Source organism: Balaenoptera ricei, chromosome 3 (genome assembly GCF_028023285.1).
Source record: "Balaenoptera ricei isolate mBalRic1 chromosome 3, mBalRic1.hap2, whole genome shotgun sequence".
Taxonomy (NCBI): domain Eukaryota; kingdom Metazoa; phylum Chordata; class Mammalia; order Artiodactyla; family Balaenopteridae; genus Balaenoptera; species Balaenoptera ricei.
Window position 1 is genome coordinate 13,921,378 of NC_082641.1, and position 21,529 is coordinate 13,942,906.

General features: G+C 47.0%; 1 protein-coding gene across 1 annotated transcript in view; it reads right to left on the reverse strand.

The window, feature by feature from the left end:
- Positions 1-5,162: 5,162 nt before the first annotated feature.
- Positions 5,163-21,529, reverse strand: part of MYO10 (myosin X) — a 214,324-nt gene continuing 197,957 nt past the window's right edge. The window contains exons 29-41 of the mRNA XM_059916137.1: positions 21,292-21,385; positions 20,543-20,598; positions 18,664-18,806; positions 18,212-18,406; positions 17,019-17,176; positions 14,722-14,845; positions 13,996-14,293; positions 13,143-13,350; positions 12,318-12,454; positions 11,086-11,206; positions 9,881-10,333; positions 8,046-8,237; positions 5,163-6,630 (exon numbers count right to left, since the gene is read on the reverse strand). Coding sequence (XP_059772120.1) covers positions 6,529-6,630; positions 8,046-8,237; positions 9,881-10,333; positions 11,086-11,206; positions 12,318-12,454; positions 13,143-13,350; positions 13,996-14,293; positions 14,722-14,845; positions 17,019-17,176; positions 18,212-18,406; positions 18,664-18,806; positions 20,543-20,598; positions 21,292-21,385 — 2,281 coding nt within the window. The 3' untranslated portion in view covers positions 5,163-6,528. The remainder of the gene's footprint in view (positions 6,631-8,045; positions 8,238-9,880; positions 10,334-11,085; positions 11,207-12,317; positions 12,455-13,142; positions 13,351-13,995; positions 14,294-14,721; positions 14,846-17,018; positions 17,177-18,211; positions 18,407-18,663; positions 18,807-20,542; positions 20,599-21,291; positions 21,386-21,529) is intronic.

Below are 21,529 nucleotides of genomic sequence, written 5' to 3' on the forward strand. Positions count from 1 at the left end.
TGTCCCTACTAGCTTTCTTGAGACCTTGCCAAATGCCATGTGAATCTGCCAATGCCAGCTAAGTGGGGGATGAGAGATCCCACGGAGCAGAGCTCAGCCATCCCATCTGAGGCTCCAGACACAGGAGGAAGCCAAGGTAAGATCAACAAAGGTGATCTTTGTGCAGCTGTCCTGCAGAGTCATGAGTGAGACCAGCAGGGAACTGCCCAGCTGAGCCCAGCTCAAACTGCCCACCTATAGCATCATGCCCTCAATAAAGGATTGCTGTTTCAGCCACTGGATTTTGGAGTGACTTGTTAACACAGTAAAGCTGTTACAGCTAGTTAAATAAATTACTTTCTAAATCCCAATATCCTCAACGTACAATAGGTTTGCCAACACCTACATCATGGTCACTGGGAGGACACAATGAGATGACGGTGGTGGTGTACCAGGCACCGTAATATGTGCTGAGCAAATGGTAACTAATGCCGTTGGTCACATCAGAGAGATGGTCAAGGGAAAAACACAGTGAAAGGGGAGTGTAAGAAGGAATTACTTAGAAACCCACATTTTGCTCCCTTCTGCCTCATGGAGTTTCTTCATTCGTTGTTCCACGGGCATGAGTTCAGACTACACATCACGAATCTGCATTTTTCGGCTCATTATTCACCTTTGAAAACCCTCCTCCTAGCATTCTTGTTTTCTGGACCTTTCAACACATATGCAATGGTACATACACTCTTGCTCTGATACAAATCGACTTCCTATTTCATATATTTATATATTTTATTTCCAACTGGGCTCTAAGCAACTTAAGACAGTTCTTGGGTTTTCTTTGCAAACGCCACTGAGATAGTGTTTTGCTTTTTTATTCAAACAGCAAGAATTTAGTAAATACTTAGTAAATTAATTAAATTATGTTCTGGTTGGTGTTGATCCTTGGGGTTATCTTATCTCTAATCAAGAGGCCTATTAAATTTCCTCAGTGTCAAGTCACTAAGTAAACTTACAAAGAACAATTCCGCCAAGAGATCAGAGTTATAGGAATTATTCATTTTCTTTCCTGGCATGTCAGGAGAGAATGGTGAGAACTGGCAATTGGTTCCCACCGAGCAAATGTCTGGATGCCTCAGAGGCAGTAGACCCTGTTTATGTCTCAAACTGCTAATCAACTCGATCCTGTTATTACTTGAAAGAGAAAATAAAAGTTCCTGGGAAAACTAAAGATAGGCACCAATTACATCCTCTGAAAACATATTTAATTTTTCCACGTAATTTTCCCTCACTCAAAATGCTTAAGGCTTTCTAAGCGCCTTCATTTTTACTTCCTTCAGAGGTTTTCCTCTGAATGAGATACTGATTTTTACTGAAAAGTTATTATTGATGTGTCCTTTCCATGGGGCGCAGGACCCAGCTTCTACCAGCTTTGGAGAGCTGACCGTGCATGTCGTTTCAACTCTGCGTTCAGCGATGTCACCTTGGAGCTTGAAGTCAGCCGTGGTGGGAATATTGCCACCATGAGAATCAGCACACATTACAAAGTGGGAAGGTTTTCCCCCGGGGAGCCTGTAAATGAGCTGCTGCCAGAGCTCCGGGTGCCTGGGAATTACAGCTTTGTCATCCTGAGTACAGACACTGGGTCTCAGCAGGAAACGTCAGGGTCACCTTCCCACTGCTGAGCAGCGGATGCTCTAAGTTGGGGGGCTGACGAAAGGGGGGCAAGATGAAAGCAGGGCCGAGATATGTGCTGCTGAGTCAGAGCCAGCTTATGGGCTGAAACATGGGTGAGGTAGAGCGTGCATGAGACAAAGCCAGAGACAAGTGGGGCAGAAAACACAGGGCGTGTAGTAGAGATGCATCTTTTGGTTAGAAGGTTTCAGGAGAGTTTTAAGTAGAAGAGGACTATTTTGGATTTGTTTGATAAAGATCCCTCCGGGTGTCTGGTCTGTGGAGAACAGCCTACACAGGTCAGGGAGGGAGGTGAAGGGTACCAAGGGTGGAAGCCTAGAGGCCAGTGAAGATGTCATCTGGGGCTGGGGCAAAGGGGGCCGTGGCATGGCTTCTGACCTTTGCCCTGACACCTCCACCCCTGTGCTCACGCTCCCAGGAATCCCTACCCCCTGCCGCAGGGCAAGACCAGCTCGAGGGGCCTCACCTCGTCCCCTTGGGTTCCCCCATCCCCTATCCCAGCCACATCCACCTACCTGCTTTGGGCACCTGGAACACTACTTCCTGAAACTCGCCTGCCCCCTGCTGTGTGACCTTGGGTGGCCATTTAGCATTTTCACCTGCATTTGTCTGATCTCCAGAACTTCTCGAGAGCTGAGGCTGGGACTTGTTCACTATGTCTGGCTAAGCTCAGCCCGTGACGCTCCCAGCGGGCACCGCGCTGGCTTTCTTGGGGTGTGTGTGGGGAAGACAGTTTCTGTCCTGGAGAAGCTCTAGTCAAAATCTGGGAACTGATCAAGTAGAAACGAGAGGTGATGCTAATCCAATCTATGATGAGAAGTGCAGGGAGGGAAATCAGGGAGGTCATTCAATATAGTGGACAAGAAACCCAAAGCAACCATCTCCAACCTGCAGACTATATTCCTTGCCTAACGTGTGGAATCAAAATTCTAAATAGAGCCAACGATCGGTTATAAAGGATATGGTATACTTCTATAATCATCTAAAACAGGGGTCCACAAACTCTACAAAGGCCCAGAGAGTAAATACGTTCAGCTTTGCAGGAGGTCCTGTCACAACTGGTCAACTCTGCTGTTGTAGGGCAATCACACCTCTAGGCACCACACAAATCAACAGGTAGAGATTTGTTCCGGTAAAACTTTATTTAAAAAGCTGGTTGGCCTTTGGGCTGTAGTTTCCTGACCGCTGACCTAAAAGATCAAAATTATATACTCTGAAAATCGCAATGCCAAATCTCGAATCCAGGTCCAATATTTCCCCGCATGTCAATGATGCTTCTCTGATCAACTGTACAAAACAGGCATAAACGTGCTGGTTAAATTTAGTTTTACGTGTACTTGTTTTGGTCCCTATTAGATAGTAAGCTTTGGTGGGTGAGGATTTTCATGCTCTCTAAAGCACGTACTTTTTTTTTTTTTTAAACTGCCTTTGGAAACCAATTTTATTTTATTTTATTTATTTATTTTATTTTTGGCTGCGTTGGGTCTTCGTTTCTGTGCGAGGGCTTTCTCTAGTTGTGGCAAGCGGGGGCCACTCTTCATCGCGGTGCGCGGGCCTCTCACCATCGCGGCCTCTCTTGTTGCGGAGCACAGGCTCCAGACGCGCAGGCTCAGTAATTGTGGGTCACAGGCCCAGCTGCTCCACGGCATGTGGGATCTTCCCAGACCAGGGCTCGAACCCGTGTCCCCTGCATTGGCAGGCAGATTCTCAACCACTGCACCACCAGGGAGCCCTAAAGCACGTACTTTTATACCCAGTAGACATACACGTATTTCTAGGATATATCAAAGATCCCAATGGATGAGATAGATTAAATACAGAATTTTACTATAAGTGTACATGTGATCTCAACTTAAGGTGCTGAGTAAAAAGCCTTATAAATAAGAGTTTGCTTTCTTACATTTCTGAACTATTTTAAGAGAGAAATCAAGGGGCCTTTTTTTTTCCCCTCTCTCCAAAGCTGTCTAGGACACAAAAAGGATTGGGCACCTCTAGAGGTACCACGTGGAATCACATCTAAAATATTCTGGGGAAGAAAGCAAGGTGCAAAGAATTTATGCTTTTATGTATTTTTTTAAAAGGGAAGGGGATGGGAATATTTATGTGAGTGTATGCTTGAAACATTTCTGGAACGATATTCCAGAAAATGGTAAAAATAGCTGTTTCTGGGGAAGGAAAATGGGCAAACCGGGGGGTCATGGCTGGGAGGAAAAGTCACTTTACTCCCACTGTTTGAATTAAAAAAACCTCACCTATGTGTATCCTCTTTCAAAAGAATTAAAAATTAAGACAAATGAAAAAACAACTAGGTTATATAAGTCTGCAGGATGCCATGTTGCCACGTTTCATATCGATGCCTTTCTCTGCAATAACCCGACTCAAAATTACTCCATGGGCCCCGTTCAAACCTATTAATCTCATACACAAATGAGTGCGTGTCAATCTGGTGAAAACAGAATAAACTCCGTGGATGGAGGAAAAGTCAGTGTTAGTTTCTCAGTTGTGGTATTTTCTGCGGTTGTGTAAGATGTTACCACTGGCGACACCCGGTGAAGGGTGTACAGGCCTCTCTTCACCTTCATGGCAACTTCCTCTGAATCTATAATTGTTTCTAAATAAAATGTTACAATGAAGCTATTGACCAGGAAAGGCCTTTGTGTAAAGAGACCTGGGTCCTAGCTCTGATGTTGCTGCAATGCCTTAGCCGAGTCACTTTGCTTTTCTCTGCCTAATTCCTCATCTGTAATTGGGCATGCGGGGCGGCCTTCTGGGGTGTGAGAAGTTACAGAGGGAATCCTGAGTGGTCGGCAGTGGAAAAGGCACTTCTGCCAGCTGCTCGCGGGGCCTGAAATGAAAACAAAGACAACAACAAAATATCCGAGTCTTAGCTCACCTTCCCTGTCGTCACCTCGAGGCCACAGGTGCTGGGGCAGCACCTGGCTTTAGGTCGTCTCCCAATCCCTGTGGAGCGGGAAGAGGGGGCTCCCAGACACAAGGACACACGGACACACAGCGGTTAGAGAGGGACAGAGGGGCTTGGTGCTGCTCACGTGCTGTGTCTGGCCGAGGGGCCTGTGCAGGTGAGACCCACGTCCCCGGCTGGCTCTTTGGGTAAATGGGTCGCTAAACAAGCGCCCCCTGTATTCTGCTCACAGTGATCAGGGCTGCCAGTGGACGTAGGACCATGACTTCGCCATCATGCATCTTGGGGCTCAGCTACAGGAGGCGCTCTGACACCCACAATTCAAGTCCTTAGATTTCTGTGATTTCATCAAACCTGGTCTTTTACCTTCTCAGCTTTCTTTGAGTCATGCTCTGTGTCTAAAAAAGCAGCTGAGATGTCTATATGTGTTTGCTTTTAGACCTGGTGATCAAGTGCATGAAACACACAGCTTCAACCCTTTGAAGCCCGAAGCATTAAAACCAAAACCCAACAAAAACAAAGTCCATATGGTATTTAGAGCTGCCCCATAAAGAAATTACACTGCATGTTAACTAATATCTTTTATTGTCAGACTTTCTTGAGCCAACAAACAATGATTCCGCATGGCTGTCCATAGGGGTAAGGCAAATTTCCTTTTTCTTTGTGGGTAGACTTAGTTGGCCTAAGTCTTTACAACTTCTCTGTATAAAAATAGAAGTCCAAGACCAGATTATTTTTCTTCTGGTCATAAATGCTGATTTATTTACAGGGGCCTTGTTCAGACCACCATTATACACGTGGGATAAAATAGGTGTGTATTTTATTAAAACCTCAGCATTGAACGTCAGGGTCCTTTAAAGATCCACTCATGTGTTATGCTTTCAAGGAAGGTAGCATCTTTCCCCCATATTCCAACATGGTCATGTTGCAATCTACCCAGAGTGATACGAGCTAACCTTCCAAGAAACATTTTTTAACTTAAATCTCATAGAAACTAAAGACTCCAAAATGCCTTCATACAGTTCTAAAAACAGCCTTGGAGCCAGCTGTTTAAGAGTGGTTTATAAATACAGTTATCTGTAGGCTGCATATCTGTTTATAATACAGCAGACGCAGATTGCAGACTTTGCTACACGTGAAACAAAACTGGAGTCAAAATGTGACTCTCGGAATACAGCAAAGACAGGAAACTCCAGGGTTCCGGGTTGTTAATAAAACCACCTTGTAAAGTAACAGCTGATGACTCTCACTCTGAACTATTCAAATATACAGACGTCACGCCATTGCACATCCTCCTTCCCTTTGCTTTCAATGCTCACGGAACAACGATGAAAGTGATGGGTTTATGGACACATGCGTGCACGGGCAGACGCATGCACTTAAAAGATGAAACAGAAAAAGTTAATACCTGTCCGTGAGGAAGGCTGCCAGCAGCACTCCAACTAGAATAGACCGTCCTCTTGCCCTCCGTCCCCGCTCCCCACTCCCTCACCTTCCCTCCCGGGGGAAATCAGGCTGGGAGGTTAGTGCAGAATAGATGGATCAACGCCCCCCTCCATCCCCCCTCAAGCTTAGCACGTCTCCCCTAAAAGGGAGGGAAAGCATTTCTCTTCAGTAGCACAGTTAAGGTGGATTAGTGTCGGTTCCACAAGTTAAGGCACTTCTGGCTGCTTTGGTGGCAGCGTGGGTTTCGTTTCCTCTCTCTTTAAGGCATGTGTCATCTAAAAGAAGTAAAGCTTCGGGAACTGGGTCGACAGCTTGAGACGCTGATCACCGGAGTGGACAGGACGGAAGGTCCCCCGAGACACCGCCCTCCGACGAGGGGCTTCTGGAAAGCCTGGGCAGCCTCGCCTTGGGCTGCAGGTGCAGGAGCCGGCTGGGGCCGAGGGGGCGGCACGTGGAGATGCTCAATTCACGGGGACTCACGGCCACCTTCACCTGGAGCTGCCCTGGCTGCTCACGGAGCGCGAGGTGCTGTAGCGCTTCTTCACGATCATGCTGATGTAGGCTTTCATGAGCTTGGCCACGTCCACCACCTGCCGGGGGAGCAGAATCGGCCCACGGTCACAAGTTTCCGAGGGGCCAGGGGACCCAGGTTAACAACCAGACATCCTCTGTCCAGCGCGGGCAGGCGGGGGCCGTCCTCCCAGCAAAAGCCACCAGCCTGCCGTGCGAAGCCACGGCGCAGGCTGTGTAGGGAGCCAAGAGTTAGAGCTAATTTTCCCTATTCCTCGTTGGGTAGAAGGGGGACTCGTGGCCTTTCCACGTATCACGTGTGCCACCTGGTGGTTGCCTGATGTAACCACGATAAAAAGTCCCCCACCCGATGACACTACAGAGTGTGGGTAGGATCAGGGCTGGGATCACTGTCCCCACTGAAAATACGGGTACACGACAGAGCCCACAATCACAGCTTTTAAAGACTGCATCCTATCGTGCTGGTCAAAACCTCGTGATGCAGCTGGAGACACAGAGCTGAGGCCCGAGGAGCTGGCAGAGCCTCGTGCGCCCGTTCTGCTCCCTGCCAGCTCCGAGAGCCCAGCAGTAGCTATTTCATGGTGCGTTCACTGCCACCCCTTCTGGCCCGTCCCTCCTGATGGCTGGCCTGCGTCCCTGTGAAGACATCCTAGCTGGCTCCCATTTCCCTGATCTCTCTTCCCTTCCAATCCCACCCCACACCGTTTGCAAAAGCACTGCTGTTACACATCACACACAATCAAAGAGCCCACGGCAGTTCCGCGCTGTTTACTGGAGTTGTGCAAACCCGGCAGCCTGGCGCCTGGGGCCCTCCAGTCAAAGCCCCACCTCTTTCCGCCCTCCTGCACAGCACCTCCTCTCCATCACTGTACGCCAACAGCCAAACGGGCAGCGTGCGATTCATGCCCATTTCCCACCTTGGCTTGTTAGCAGCTCCCTATGTGGAGACCTCAACAGGCTTCTTGTATTATCGTTATTATTATCACTACATCTTACGCTTTGGAGCGGGATGGCATACATATACAGAGGTGTTTTTTGTGATTTTTTTGTGAGCTAGAATTAGCTCTATCCGGGACGCTCTGCAGTTCGCTCCCTCCTGCTCCGTGGACACTGCCAGACCCACGTCTCACAGCTGCGATCCACTGCCACCTCGTCTAGTAAGTTTCACGAGGCTTTATTGCCAAGCTATATATATATATATTTTTTGGACCTCTATATCACTTCCCTTTCTCTTCTTTTCCCACAAGGGTACAAGGGAACCAAATTTCTCTGTTGCAAAGGTACACAGAACAAATGTGGGGCTGTCAGATTTTGGCCTGTGAGAAACCTGCAGCTGGGGAGGGAACACCATGCTGTATCTTCCTGTATCTTAAAAGCGAAATATCCAAATAAAATTACTTGGTCAAAGGCATCAGGAAACGGGGTGTTGTTTACCTCTTTTGTCAAGGCCACGGTTGAAAGATTTGCCTCTTACCTCACTGGTTTCAAAGAGCAGCTCCCTCTCATCGACGACGATCTTGTACGTGTTGGCCAGGGGGGCCCCGAAGGAGAGAATGTGCTCGTACTGGAAGACTTCCAGCGGTCTCCCCTCCCCGCGCTTGTAGACAGACACGGCGTCTGCGCTGACGCCCAGCCAGAGGTCCTGGGGAAAGCCGCCTTCCTTGCACTGCAGGGCAAGAGTTAGTGTAAGAGATCATAAACGTTAGAAACAGAACATAGAAACCACAAGAGAGGCTCTGAGTCCAGCACTCTGCAAAGAATGCTGAGTGCATTCAGTGTGTCCTTATGCTGGGGGAACTGAAATACAAGGTATCAGAAATGGGGGCTCTTTGGCTGCCTTGATGGATTTCTGACTGGCTGATCAATCCTGTGCCTCTGGGGAATCCTACTTGGTAAATCCAACGTCTTGCTTGGACTCTCCACCTCTCAGCATCTTCACCCTCCTGGTCATCTGAATTAGCTACGCGGAGGTGGCCGTAGCCGTGGAACTTGGCAATGATTCCCCGGCGAATCAAGCAGCCCGAGCCAGGGCTACTCTCTTCTATCTCTAGTTCTGCCTCCCCAGCCTGTTTTGGATGATTATTCTTCAAATACAAAATCTAGGATCACAGAGGGAAATTCTCCCAATCTGTGCCGAGCAGTTTGGGCTCCTCTTGAAAAACACGTCTCGTGACAAGGAGGAGCAAGGACCTTTAGTGCGTGTGGTGGTTGACCTCACTGGTTTAACAACAGACCTTCCCGCATGGATCAGTGGAGGAAAATAAGAGCCGGGCTATAGGGGATGACAACCCAGGGCCATGGGAATCAGGAGGGAGACACACTGGTGACACAAAAGAGGAAGTACTTGTACAAAGCATCTGATTTATACTTAAAAACAAATGTAATTGAATCAACCAACCAACCAACCAACCCAAAGATAGCATCCAATGAAAAGTCACGAAAGGATCTTGGAATATATGATCAACATTTAGATTTTTTTACAGAGCCTCATTTAAAAGTCATCAGATAACATGCTGAATGATTATGATCATAAGAAAAACAGACCAAGGGTTGGTTTATCTAGACCAAGGGTTGGCAAACTTATCAGTTAGGGGACAGAGAGTGAATATTTTAGGCTTTGTGGTCTCTGTCACACGTACTCAACTCTGCCATTTTAGTGTAAAAGCAGCCAGAGAAAAATATGTAAAGGAATGAGCCCTGCTGTGTTCCAATAAAACTTTTTTTACAAAAAAGGAGGCAGGCAGGATTTGGCCCACGGGCTGCAGTTTGCCAAGCCTTGATCTCAATCATCAGTAAGATTTTCTTTCAATAAATGGTCTACTTAAAAAAAAAAAGGATATGAATCAGTACTGGGTTGATGTGAATTTAGCCAAATTCAAATGGTGAAATAGAAATTCTTCCCTTCAAACAGTCATGGGAAAAAGATAAAAATGTAAAATCCAAGGCTACTCAAAATTTCTAATTTTATGGACACAGTTCTAAAAAAATTTCTTTTTAAACTTTAATGCAGATTTTTACCAGCACTTTTTCGTTGGGGCTATAGCTTGAATAAGAAAGAATCAGAAATTACTTAAGAATAGATGACACCTTAATTTTCCACTCACTTCTAACATTACGAGAGCATTTACTGTAAAGGAGGAAGAAAACTTTGGGTGGGTGGCGGGTGTGAACGGTAAAATTTGGGGGCTCTAAACAGAGAGGTTGAGAGAGCCAAGTGTTCCACCAGGTCCCCCCTCCCCATGAACCTGACCATGGCGGTCGCACAGACCCCGGTGCCACCTGGTCCGAGAAGCAGCGGGCAGCTCTCACCTCCACATCAAAGAGCGTCGAGCCGTACCCGGGCCACTCCTTGATCAGGGCCATGTACTTGGCCATGGCCTGCTCCTGGCTCATCCCCTGAAACTTCCTCCACTTGTCGACGACGCTGGCCCGCGCGGACGAGACCTCCTCCTTGACCCACATGTCCAGCATCTGCTCCGCCTCGGCCTTCTGCCGCACCGCGGCCCCCGTCCGGAAGCTCCGGCGCAGCGTCCCCTCCAGGAAGCTCGTGCGCCGCTTCTCCAGCCGCTCACACGGTGCGAAGCTCTTGGTGGACTGGCTGATGCGGGCCTTGAGTCTCTGCAGCGAGTAGACCTCCTCCAGGGGCGGCACCGCGGCGTGCGGCGCGTAATCGCCCTGCAGGTACTGCAGCCGCAGGGCAGCGAGGACCTGCAGGTTCTCCTCGGGGGCCGGGTAGTGGCCGTGGATGACGGCTTCGTGGGCCTGCAACGAGGCGGTCAGCGGCGCTATGGGCCGGGCACGGCTGTGCGACACCACGCCCGCCTGGCTTGCTCCCTTGTTCCATCAAAGGCCACCTTCCGTAAAACTGTACCCTAACCATCCCGTGCTGCCTTAAGGTTCTCCCTCGCATGGATACCACTGAACACGTGTATCTATCTTATTTCTTATTGCTCCCCCCGTACCCTCTCCCCTGCCCCGACTAGAACAGTTCCTGGCCCAGGAGTTCATATAATACGTGTAGAAGTTTCCTTCTGGGGCTTCCCTGGTGGCGCAGTGGTTGAGAATCTGCCTGCCAATGCAGGGGACACGGGTTCGAGCCCTGGTCTGGGAAGATCCCACATGCCGTGGAGCAACTAAGCCCATGAGCCACAACTACTGAGCCTGCGCGTCTGGAACCTGTGCTCCGCAACAAGAGAGGCCGCGATAGTGAGAGGCCCGCGCACCGCGATGAAGAGTGGCCCCCACTTGCCGCAACTAGAGAAAGCCCTCGCACAGAAACGAAGACCCAACACAGCCAAAAATAAATAAATAAATAAATAAATAAATAAATAAAAGTGAAATCCTTAAAAAAAAAGAAGTTTCCTTCTACAAATGAATGAAAGAGCAGCTGACCCTGTCCAAGCTGGGAATTCTACTGCCACGCGTGATTTCCAAGGACTAGCGGTTAATGTACGAGGGGTATGAACAGGTTTCACCCCTGCTCGTCTGCAAAGGAGCCCAAGAGCTCCATGTACCTGTTCAAACATGAATGCAAATTCCACGCTGTCTTCTGGCACGTTGTCTGTGTCCAGGAAGCAGTAAAGTTTGAAGTAGAATTTCCAGGGCTGGTCACCCACTTCTGATGTGGCAGCCAGCCTACAGACGGAAGTCGAGAGAGACTCAGAAAGCAAAATGAGAAATGGGCCATGGGTGACGCACAGGGAGTTCACTGCATATGGTGAATTCTCGGCAAGGATTCAGACATCCTATCTGTGCTCAGATAGCAGAGAGGGTGGAGATGGGGATGGCGGGAAAGAAAATAGAGCCAGACAGAGTGAAGCTTATCAGAGTTCCCTGCTAATTTTATTTACCCAGAGGTGAAAAACACACTTTCATCCTAGTTTTACTTTAAGACAACAAACAGGCAGGCTTCACGTAAACCGAGCTAACAAGTATTTCCCGAGGGTCCCAGTCTGGTTAGTCCTAGGTACGCATAGAAAGCAAAGAAACAAAGCCTATTCCTTCATTCCCTTTGCCGACTCTCAAACTATAATAACATTTATAAAAATTGACATGAACATTTGGGAGGCTATGTTTACATAAAGTAGGAATATCCCTCTTCCCCCCTACCCCCCATTTTGGTTTATTTCCAACAAAGCACTTAGACCAGGCCCACCCTCAGGAGAGGATGTCACTTTCTCCGGGACTTGGAAGTTTGGGGCTGTTCTAAACCTCGTGGTCCCCTGCCACATTTCTTAGTTAAAGCTGCTCCTGCCCCTTAGGCAGCTGGGGAGGGACAGGGCCCAGCCCTGCTGGAGTCTCGTCATTGGTACTGGCATCATGCTAAAGGAGGAGTATCTTTTGTGTTACCTGGGGGATGTGAATATTGTAGGTCCAAGAGATACAAAATGCAGTTTGAAGAGTTTATAAGTTGGCTTCTGTCTACTTGCCCAGCTTCAAAGCTAATGACAAGTGAAAATGTGAGAATCAGAAAATTCCAAGACAAGGGTGACAGCAGGACATCGAGAGAAAGAATGGGGTAGAGGATCAATGATGGGGTGAATCCTATTTGAGACAGTGGCTCTCTCTAGGAATCAAGAGAAACAGGCAGCAGAGAGAGAGATGAGAAATTAAATATGCTTTAACACACGTAAAATGAGATGAACTCAAATGTACCCTGAAGCCAAAAATGGAATCGAAGTTCAAACCCTCTTGCTCTTAACGTCTTTCCTCTAATCTGCTGGCACTTCAGGGAGAAGGAACTTACTTTTCAAACTTTGCTAATACATCTGCTACAATGGTGCGGCTTTCGACAGCTTTATCGACGTGTCCGTTGTACTCAAAGAGCGCAAACATGTTTCTACTGTCCTCCATGGCCAGGCCTCGGATCAGCTTCTCCACCACCTGGAAAACACGGGGACTTCAGCTTCCAAAGCTGTGGTTCTAGAATATGCCTTCATCAGAACCCAGAGGGAGCTGCCAGCAAAAGTGAGGGTCCAAGCAACCTCCCAACACTGTCGTGTATGGAATCTCCAAGGCGCTGTTTTCCCTGGTTCTCTTGAAATCAGTTCTCTCTCTTCCTTGCCAAAGAGAACACAGGTTATTTTGCCCATAGCTAGGGGCAGATGCTGGCCGGTTTCTTGCAAACCCGTAAGCGCATGAAAACTAAAGCCCGTTTGCCTGATAAATTCACGAACTCATAGCGATTACCACTGATATTTCTGCTACACCAGCTTTTCCGGGTTTTAACTGCACTATTCCTTTTAGCCAATTGGTTTTATGGTACTAAGTTTAAATTGAAAAAAGAAGGAGAAATGAAAACATGTTCACCTGACCCAACGTGCTAGATATTTGTGCGGCCAACAGAAAAACACTGCAGAAGTGAGAGGCTAAACCCTTGTCAGAGCGGACGTATCTGAGTCAGGTCTGCAACCTCTACTAGGTATCGACTGCTTCTTGGATTAGCAGGATTACGTCTGTTTCCTTGGTCACTGGGCGCTATGCCAGCCACAACTGTGCACGACGGCCAGCCTAACTGCGCCCAGTTTTCCTGACGTAAGTAAGCACGTGGGCAGCTGGGTCTCTCTCTCACCTCCCCGGCTGTGGTGTGGGAGCTGATAGTGATCTTGCAGGAGCCCCCGCCGTGGCAATACACTGTGGACGTCATCTCCTGCCGATGGATCAGAGCTTCAATTTCATCTCGGGAAGGCACAAACTCTCTGCATTTGGTTTTCTTGAGAGATTCGTAAATGAAGAGGGCGTATTTTTCCATCTCGGTTTCTGGAAACTGTTCCCGTATCCTAGGAGCCAAACACTAACTGTTAATTGCAAGATTTGAGGATGGCTGGCTACGGGGAGCCCAGCGGCTTCAACGTGCTGCAGACCAACACGGTGAATGGGGTCCCAGCGCAGAGCAAACACCAGCCGCTTCCCTAGCACATCCTGTGCTGTTTAAAGACCAAAAAAAAAAGAAAAGAAAGAGAGAGAGAAAATCCAAAGACCAAAGAGCCCAAGTATGACCGGGAGCAACTTCTGCTACTAGCTGTGACCTCTGCAGAGCTATTATATTTGAAAGAGCCACATGCCTCATACTATTGCATGAAAATCCTTTTTCCACAGTTAATCAGAAGCTGAATCAGACAGCCTCTACCTGTTTGATCTGGAACAAATATCCAAGGTCTGTTTTCTTCTTTTCCCTGTTTATATAGAGTAGTGGTAATTAAATTTATCAATGTCCTACACTTCAGGACACTACACCCAAAGGGACCTGTCCCTGGATCAGCCCCGTGTGGCTTAGAGAGAAGAAGGTCGTCTGTGCCCCGTAAGACAGCTCGGGTGACCTAGGAGCCCGACCCACACAAGGTGTCTTCTGTTCCAGGTCCAGCTTATCTGAACCGTGTCCACCGCACTCCCGACGTGAGCAGCGCCGCCTGGGCCACTCGTACCTTCTCAGGTGGAACTTGAGGTACTTGAGGATCCCCCGGCTGGGCAGGAAGGTGCAGCTCAAGCAGGTAAGGATCTGCCAGCTGCACAGGTTGTCCACGCTGCCCGGATGGGGCACCTTGTTGGTCTGCTTGATGAGCTGGCAGTATAGCTCGTCTCGCAGAGGGCGGAGGTCGTGCCCCGTCTGGAGGATGCCCTGGATGATGGGTGTAGGGTCAGACATGGACTCCAGCTGCTGGAGAGAATTGAATATCTTGATGGCTTCATCCTGAAGTGTCGTGTAGCCTTTGTCTTTGAGCACTAGGAGAAGCACAACAAACCCGAGTCACCCGAGGGGTTCGGAGAAGGTACACTCTGAGCAGCAGACAAGAGGCAGGAACGGGGACCAGAGCTATTTCAGGAAGCAGTGCCCACCACGTGCTCTGGACACTCGAATCAGCCAAACAGAGGCGGACAAGTAACTAAACTACTTTACTGCGCAACAATGCTTACTGAAAAGCTGGTCTGTTGCCAAGCAGGTTTCGCATTTGACATGCAAGACAACTGTTTAGGATCTGGTTCCCTAGTAGATTAAGGGTACTTTGCGCTCCTGGGGCGTGCTGGCATGTTTTTAAATTACAACAATACTGACATCACTATAACCAACTAACGCTAATATGATAGAGCTAAAGAGCTAACAGGGAAACCACAGCACAGTGCCCCGGGTCCAGGAGGAATGCGGGACTCACGGTTGAGGTTGATGTCTCCGTAGGGCAGGGGCAGGAGTGGGGAGTGCAGGGGCCGGTGGGTGTGGCGCAGGATAGGGTTCCGCTTATAGATCTGCTCCACCACGTCCGCGTTCAGGCAGTTCTCCTTGAGAAGAACAGAGCCGTTAGGGAAAGCCCATGAGCTTATCGTAAGAAACGTACATGTAAAAGGACAAAGCCATCTGCATCCTCCTGAACGAGAATGTTTTTCACAAGTCACAAAACACCTGTAGCCTAGGGATGGAGGTGGGAATCCAGTGTGAATCATCTCAAGCACGAAGATACCCACAAGCCACGTTTGATGACAAATCACACACACACACACATTTTTCGTACACAGCTCATTCTCTTTCTTTGATTTGCATATTTTCCCATGTTATTGAAAAATCTTCTCTCTGGAAATTACATATACTGAAAAAATTTAAACTTTTCTTGCTAATTATTTAGCCATAAATCATTTGGCCAAATCATGTCATCCTTGTCTATAATTCATTTTAAAAACACATTTTGCTAGCTCTCTCATTGGTCTTTTGTATCCTCTCCCTGAAAACGACATGTTAATACGTTATCAGCGAGACTGTTCTTCCTTGGGCCTCCTTTCTCACTCCTGAAATTTAAGAGCTCCTCTCAGAGAATTTCATCATGTATTTATGTTCCTAAAGCATTAATTTGGGATCTGAAAAAGCCAAAGTTACTTTTAGAACTTTAAATCAACAGGAAAGTTGGAGGAGAGGCCATGAATCATTCTATCGTGGCAAGTTCATTTCTGCTATGAAACTTTTTCAATAATACCCAATTGAAAACCAGAAAGAAATATGTTTTAATTACTTAAAAAAATTGGTATGGCCTTAATTAGGGCAACCTGTCTCATTTCTTAAAAAGCATTGCTTCATATCCAAAAATTCTATTTACTCTTTTAATGTCTTACTTCAAATGAATTAGTAAATATATTTGTCTCATTTCTTAAGAAGCATTGTTTCACATTTAAAACTCTATTTACTCTTTAATGTCTGATTTCCAATGACTTAGTCAATATATGGGTAAATAAGATATAGCTTTGAAGAGAAAGTTCAGCTGATATGTGCTTTTTTTCTCTCCTTTTTCACAAGAAAGCTGCAACAAATTCATTTTTTTTAAGACTAGAAATGACATTATTAGTTTCAAGCTCCTTGGGTTCCATGGACAGTTCTGCAGTTTGTAGGATAACTGACTTGCAGGAATTTGGCTCCAAACACCCAGAAAACATATCATTTTGGAATCAAGAGGCTGACTCGAATTTGGTGGGCAATAATACACTACCAATATATTAGACCCTCTCCCACCTTTACAAAGGCGCAGTTTGCCTCCTGGATCTAATTAGCTTACTTCCTTTGATGTACCTCAGTAAATAAATACCCGCTTCACTATCATTCTGGCATCTTTTCTGTCACAGCTCTGCCTCTTTCCTTTGCATAGGGAACCTGCCTACATGGATAACTTGGAGGAACAGAATAAAAATAATTCCCTTGACCTGCTTCTGCATCAGGGGCTGACCAGCTAAGTGAGCAGTGCAACCAGAATATCCCATGTCTCCGTTTCCATGCCTGGAAAATGAGTGCCGTGATCCTTGTTCATGGCTGCCATTTAATGGTTCATTCGTTTGCTTGTTCATTCATTCGATATACACTCACAGCCACTAATCTTTATAAACAGGAAATTACAATTTAACAAGTTCAGTGTTGGTCCAGAGACCTGGGAGCTTCTTCTCTGAGTTTGGAGGCACCTGATAAGGAGTCCAAGCTTTCTAGACCCATGTGGCCTCTTAGTGAATCCACCTGTGTGATCTAGAAACTGCAGAGTGAAAGTAGAATTACTGTGTTACTTCTAGAAGGTCCCCAACCTGGGCTCAGGTGGAATCTGTGACATGCAGGTTGTCCCCAACACAGATCACACCACATCCCTGTGACTGGGGAGCCCCACCCCCCAAATTACAGACCATTGTCCCTCCGCCTACACAGCTCTACAATCAGGTTTGCCTCAGTGGCGATACGTAACACCTCCCCAGAGACAAGATAATTTTAGTGTCAAATTTCAACTGGATGTCAATTTTTGCATTTTCTAAATGCAGTCTAGCATTTAGATTTTTAGAAGCCAGGATACACGAACACGAAATTAACCAAGAGTTAGTTTTGATTATAGAATGAAAATGAAGCTTGACTAACGTTGATGTCTTGATGTTCCCGTGGTGAGAATCTGTGAGCTACTGTGAACCACTATGAGCTGGGCTCCCTCCCTCTCACCTTGATATCCTGAATCAGCTGCTGGGTCGGGGTGTCAATCGGGGCCTTGGTGTCCGTCACGTTTTGAATGGCGCTGGACCACCTGGTGGCCTCGTTAAGCAGCTTGGTGTAGAGCCGATAGCAGTGCTTGCGTCCGTACACGGTGACGTTCCAGTAGCCTGCAACAGCAATGCGTGTGCGCACACACACGCACACACACGGCAGCATGAACCTGGGGGACCAGGGTACTGTCCCCGTACCGGAGTCCCAGAAATCCAGCACCCAGGCCGTCTCCACCTGAGCCCCTTTATTAATTCAATAGCTACTTGCTGACTTCCTCCACGTGCCCTGCCCTGCACTAGGTACCCAAAGACACGTGGAATTTATAGTTGCGAAGGGAAGACAAACATTAAAATGATAAGCCCAGAATTACAATAAATATATAATTAGTAACGTCTGCTCTCAAAGAAGGAACAGGCGTAAACTAAAGTCCAGTTCAAGGTTCTGGAACAAGAGTGAAAACTCTTCCCTCAGATTGCTGACTTTCTTTTTCCCTTCCTGTTCCTTGTCTTCCTTTCCTTTAGATTCTCCCTTCAAAAGAAACCACTGTGTCAAGGAAGCAGTCCAGGTGTTCAGAAACCAGCTGAAAGTGGAATGGAGTGACTACAGTAAAAAAATACATGAGTATTTTTTTGAATGGAGGAACTGTATTTCAAAATCACAACTAGCAACAAAAAGTCAAAATAAACAACCTAGAAACACCTTTTGTAATACCGAAAGGGGAAAAAAAAGCTTACGTGACCGCTTTTTATTATGCTAGGTTATGTTCACCGACAGTCAGGGTTTACCTTTTTTAGGCTGCATTATGACTCTCACGGTACAACGGCGAGAAAGACAAAAACACAGGCATAGAAAAATAAGGCTTCCTGTAGGAAAACTTTTGCCTGTTTACATCTCCTTGCCCTTAGGAGAATCTTTCTGCAACCCAATAAATCAGGACCCCTTTACTATGGTTTACATATCAAGTGTTCATATAGCTAATCACGGGCAGCCTCAAAAGATAAATCAGGAAAAGGGATTTTTTTGGGGGGGCGGGGAACGTAAACACCCCAGGTAGGAAGCTCACTCCTTCGCTCTGAGCAAACCCACACCTCCCGTGACTGGACAGGCCACGTCTCAGGCCCAGCCAGCCCTGAGCAGACCACACCGCTTACCTGTCTCCTTGAAGATCTTCTCGTCCGGCGGGACGACCGAACAGAGACTGTTGAGGACCAGGGTGCCCAACTTCAGCGCATTCTTCTCCGAGCTCTTGTAGTAATCCAAGGAGTTGTGGGTTAGCACAAACCACCGTTTCTTCAGTTTCAGCGAAGACATCTTCGGACTGTTTTTCACTTCTTTGTGCAACCACCCTGGAAAGAAAGAATGAAGTGTCAGCTCAAAACTAGGATGAGCAGCGTGACATACCAGGTAACAACTTGCATCCGGCTTACAAATGGCTCAGATGTCTGTAGATCTGCTACAAACGGCCACGATCCTTTCTTAGCTGATGATTTTTAACAATGTCAAGGGGCGAAATTACTCAGAAAAGTGGCTCAGAATGGAAACGTGGCAGATAGCCGTGTAAATGAAAACAGGACTCCAGGTCAAAAAGCATCAGTGGCATCACCTCTCACTATGAATTCCTGGCCCTCCACTCTGGCGTCCCCCTTGGATCTCTGCAGCAGTGTTATCCAGTGGTGCATCTCCTCCGGCGTGTCCGCATTGCAGTGAAGCACCCGGTTGGCCGTGATGATCACAAACGAGTTGGGTCTGAGCAGTGGGGCGAGAAGCAAGCAAAACCTCTTAGCTCCGCTGCAATCACCACCTCCGTGGGACCCAAGACTACACGCCTTTTTCCCAGCTTGTGGGTCACAGGGATAAAAACGGCAGTGCTGCTTGTATTTTACGTTAAGGCAAACCTTGCTCATTTCTGTAGGATTTATTTTATGCCTCGTTAACCTTTCAACCTGGAGCAACACATTCTGAAGGTCCTGGAAGGGAAAACATTTCTTCATGTTGAACTTTCCAGATGAAATTCAGTTCCAGGAAGGCTAACTGAGGTGACCGCGAGGGAAAATTTTTTTTTTGATGCCTCTCCAAAGTAAATTTCTTCCTGCCTCTGGGTATGGCTTTGGATAATATTTCTGTGGGTAGGTAATGAAACGTCAGATACCACTAACAGAAGGTCAGTAAATAGGTGTAAGTGGAACATCTCACCCACTTGATTATGCCTGGTACGAAGGGCCACCTGGGTCCATGCCTTCAGTGCAATCTGACAAGGGTGCATTTCCCAGGCAGGGATAACCTAATAATGGAAATTTTCTTTCTCCTGCATCTCTTTTTAGCTGGCAATGCCCTGAGTCTCCCATAGGCTCTTGCTCATATTAATTCCTAATCGTCGAGGCTAGTGACTGTGAACAGTGTCTTGCAAGTTTTCAAATGTTCGCTGAAGTTAAGCACTGCAAGAGTTCAAGGAAAAGGAAGATGAACAGGATTGTAATATGGACGGACAGGTGCTCCTTAAAAAACAAGATTTTTCTGTAGTTGGGAAGGAAGAAAGGCGAGCACTTGAGGAAGACAGAAAAGCCTGGGTAGGGATGGAAGGTTCTCGCGTGCCCAGCCTGCCTGATGTAGGGGTTTAGGAGGAGAGAGACGCAGATCAGAACTTGACTGTCAGAACAAGCATCTGGGCTTTAATTACTGACGTGACACACACGTGTTAAAGGTTCCTGAGCCAGGTAGGAGAAGGTGCAGGGCGACGAGTAGAAACAAAGAACCTATGGTTCAGAAGAGCCTTCGTCAGTGGTGGGGCGATGGACACCCCGGAATTCTCACTCGGCCCAGGAGACGCTATTTTCGGTGTCAATTTGAATACATTTCTATTCTCTCTCTAAAGCTATGTCATTGAAGGCAGAAGTCAATTTTGATTCGTACTCAGAATTCCTAAGCTGCAAAGCAAAATAGAGATGGGAAAGGCGAAGGTCACTGGGTACAAAGACCCCCGAGACCGTCACCGAAGATGATCTGCCTTCAAAAAACAAAACCAAACACATGCTATTTTAAGGGCACAGGTCAGGTAGGCATGTCAAGGAAAATAAATGTTTGTGGTTTAGTTTATTAATACTCCACATATAAATTGCCATCAAAATCCTTTTCAAATTCATTATTAAATTTTAGAAAGGGGAACTACACCCACCCCTGTGCTGGGATACAGGCATTTTCATCCTGTGTGAGTCCCAAGTCTGTCCCTGTATGACTGTCTAAGTAAGGTTTCCAAGATCTCCCCTACTCCTGACCCCTCCAACCTGCCACACTCCCAAGACACCCAGAGAGAGGAAGACTTCGGATGAGGTCAAACTGGGTACCAAGAAGGAAGTCTTTGATTGCTGGGGTTGACCAGGTGGGAACACACAGCCTAGAGTCATTCCCCAGCCCAGAGCATAGAGCCTGTGGGCGCACGCAGGTATCCAGCAGTTACTTCTGTTAAGAGTCACACCTGAGCTTACCTATCAGGGCTGTCCGAGGCGCACACGGAATCAATTAACCCCACATCCAAAGTGCCCTGGAAAGAAGTGAAAAGCAGAGAACCATTGAGAGAACCATTCAAGTACAGCACACATCATGATAACACCCCTAGATGATTACTCTCTAAACAGGCAAACAAAAAAGCCTCCTTCTTTGTTAACTGCAAAACAGTAGTTATCTAAGGAAACGTCCCCCTTCATTCAGTACAGCCACTAGACAGGGCAAAATCTACAGTCCATTCATTAAATAAAGTATAAACGAATCCTTCTGTCTTGTTCCTAAAATACTTTCAGTGAAGGATGTTTACAAACGTCTTTCAATCATACAACTTTTCTGATTTACACTATGATCTATCATCAAATTTTATAATTGTGAGAAAATCAAACTATCTCTGAAACATGATTTTGTGGCTCTGTTTATGTGTCTGGGATACAGTGATGTCAGAAACAATACAATTTGGAATTCACTATATCCTTTGGAGAAAAGTGTAATGGGCTTCCACGGTTTCATAAAAATTGGAATTTTTTTTTGTTTGAGGTGGGAGAATCGTAATCTATTACTACTTACAATCTTCTATAATTTACTCTGTTTTTCTGTATGATTTTTAACCAAGATGTTCCCGTTTCTCTCTTTAACTATTTCTTATTAAAAAAAAAAAAAAGACTGTCTACAAATTCCCAGTCCCCTCTGTCGGGACGCCTCCCTCCACACCCCACCCAGGCTCACGCACCACGGCGTTCTGTGGGTTTGCCTGCTCATCATGCATCTCCCGAATCTCCTGGTCCGTGGATGCGTGCACCTGACTCAGCACGCTAAACCACTGGCTGTGGGGAGGAGAGAGCAACAGTCAAGGGGTGGCCAGCCTCCGCGTGCAATACAGTGACACCCTTCCCCACATCCTCTGGGAACACGACATCTCCTCTGGGCAACTTTCCTTTAATATGTCTACTTCTCACGGGTAAATGTGG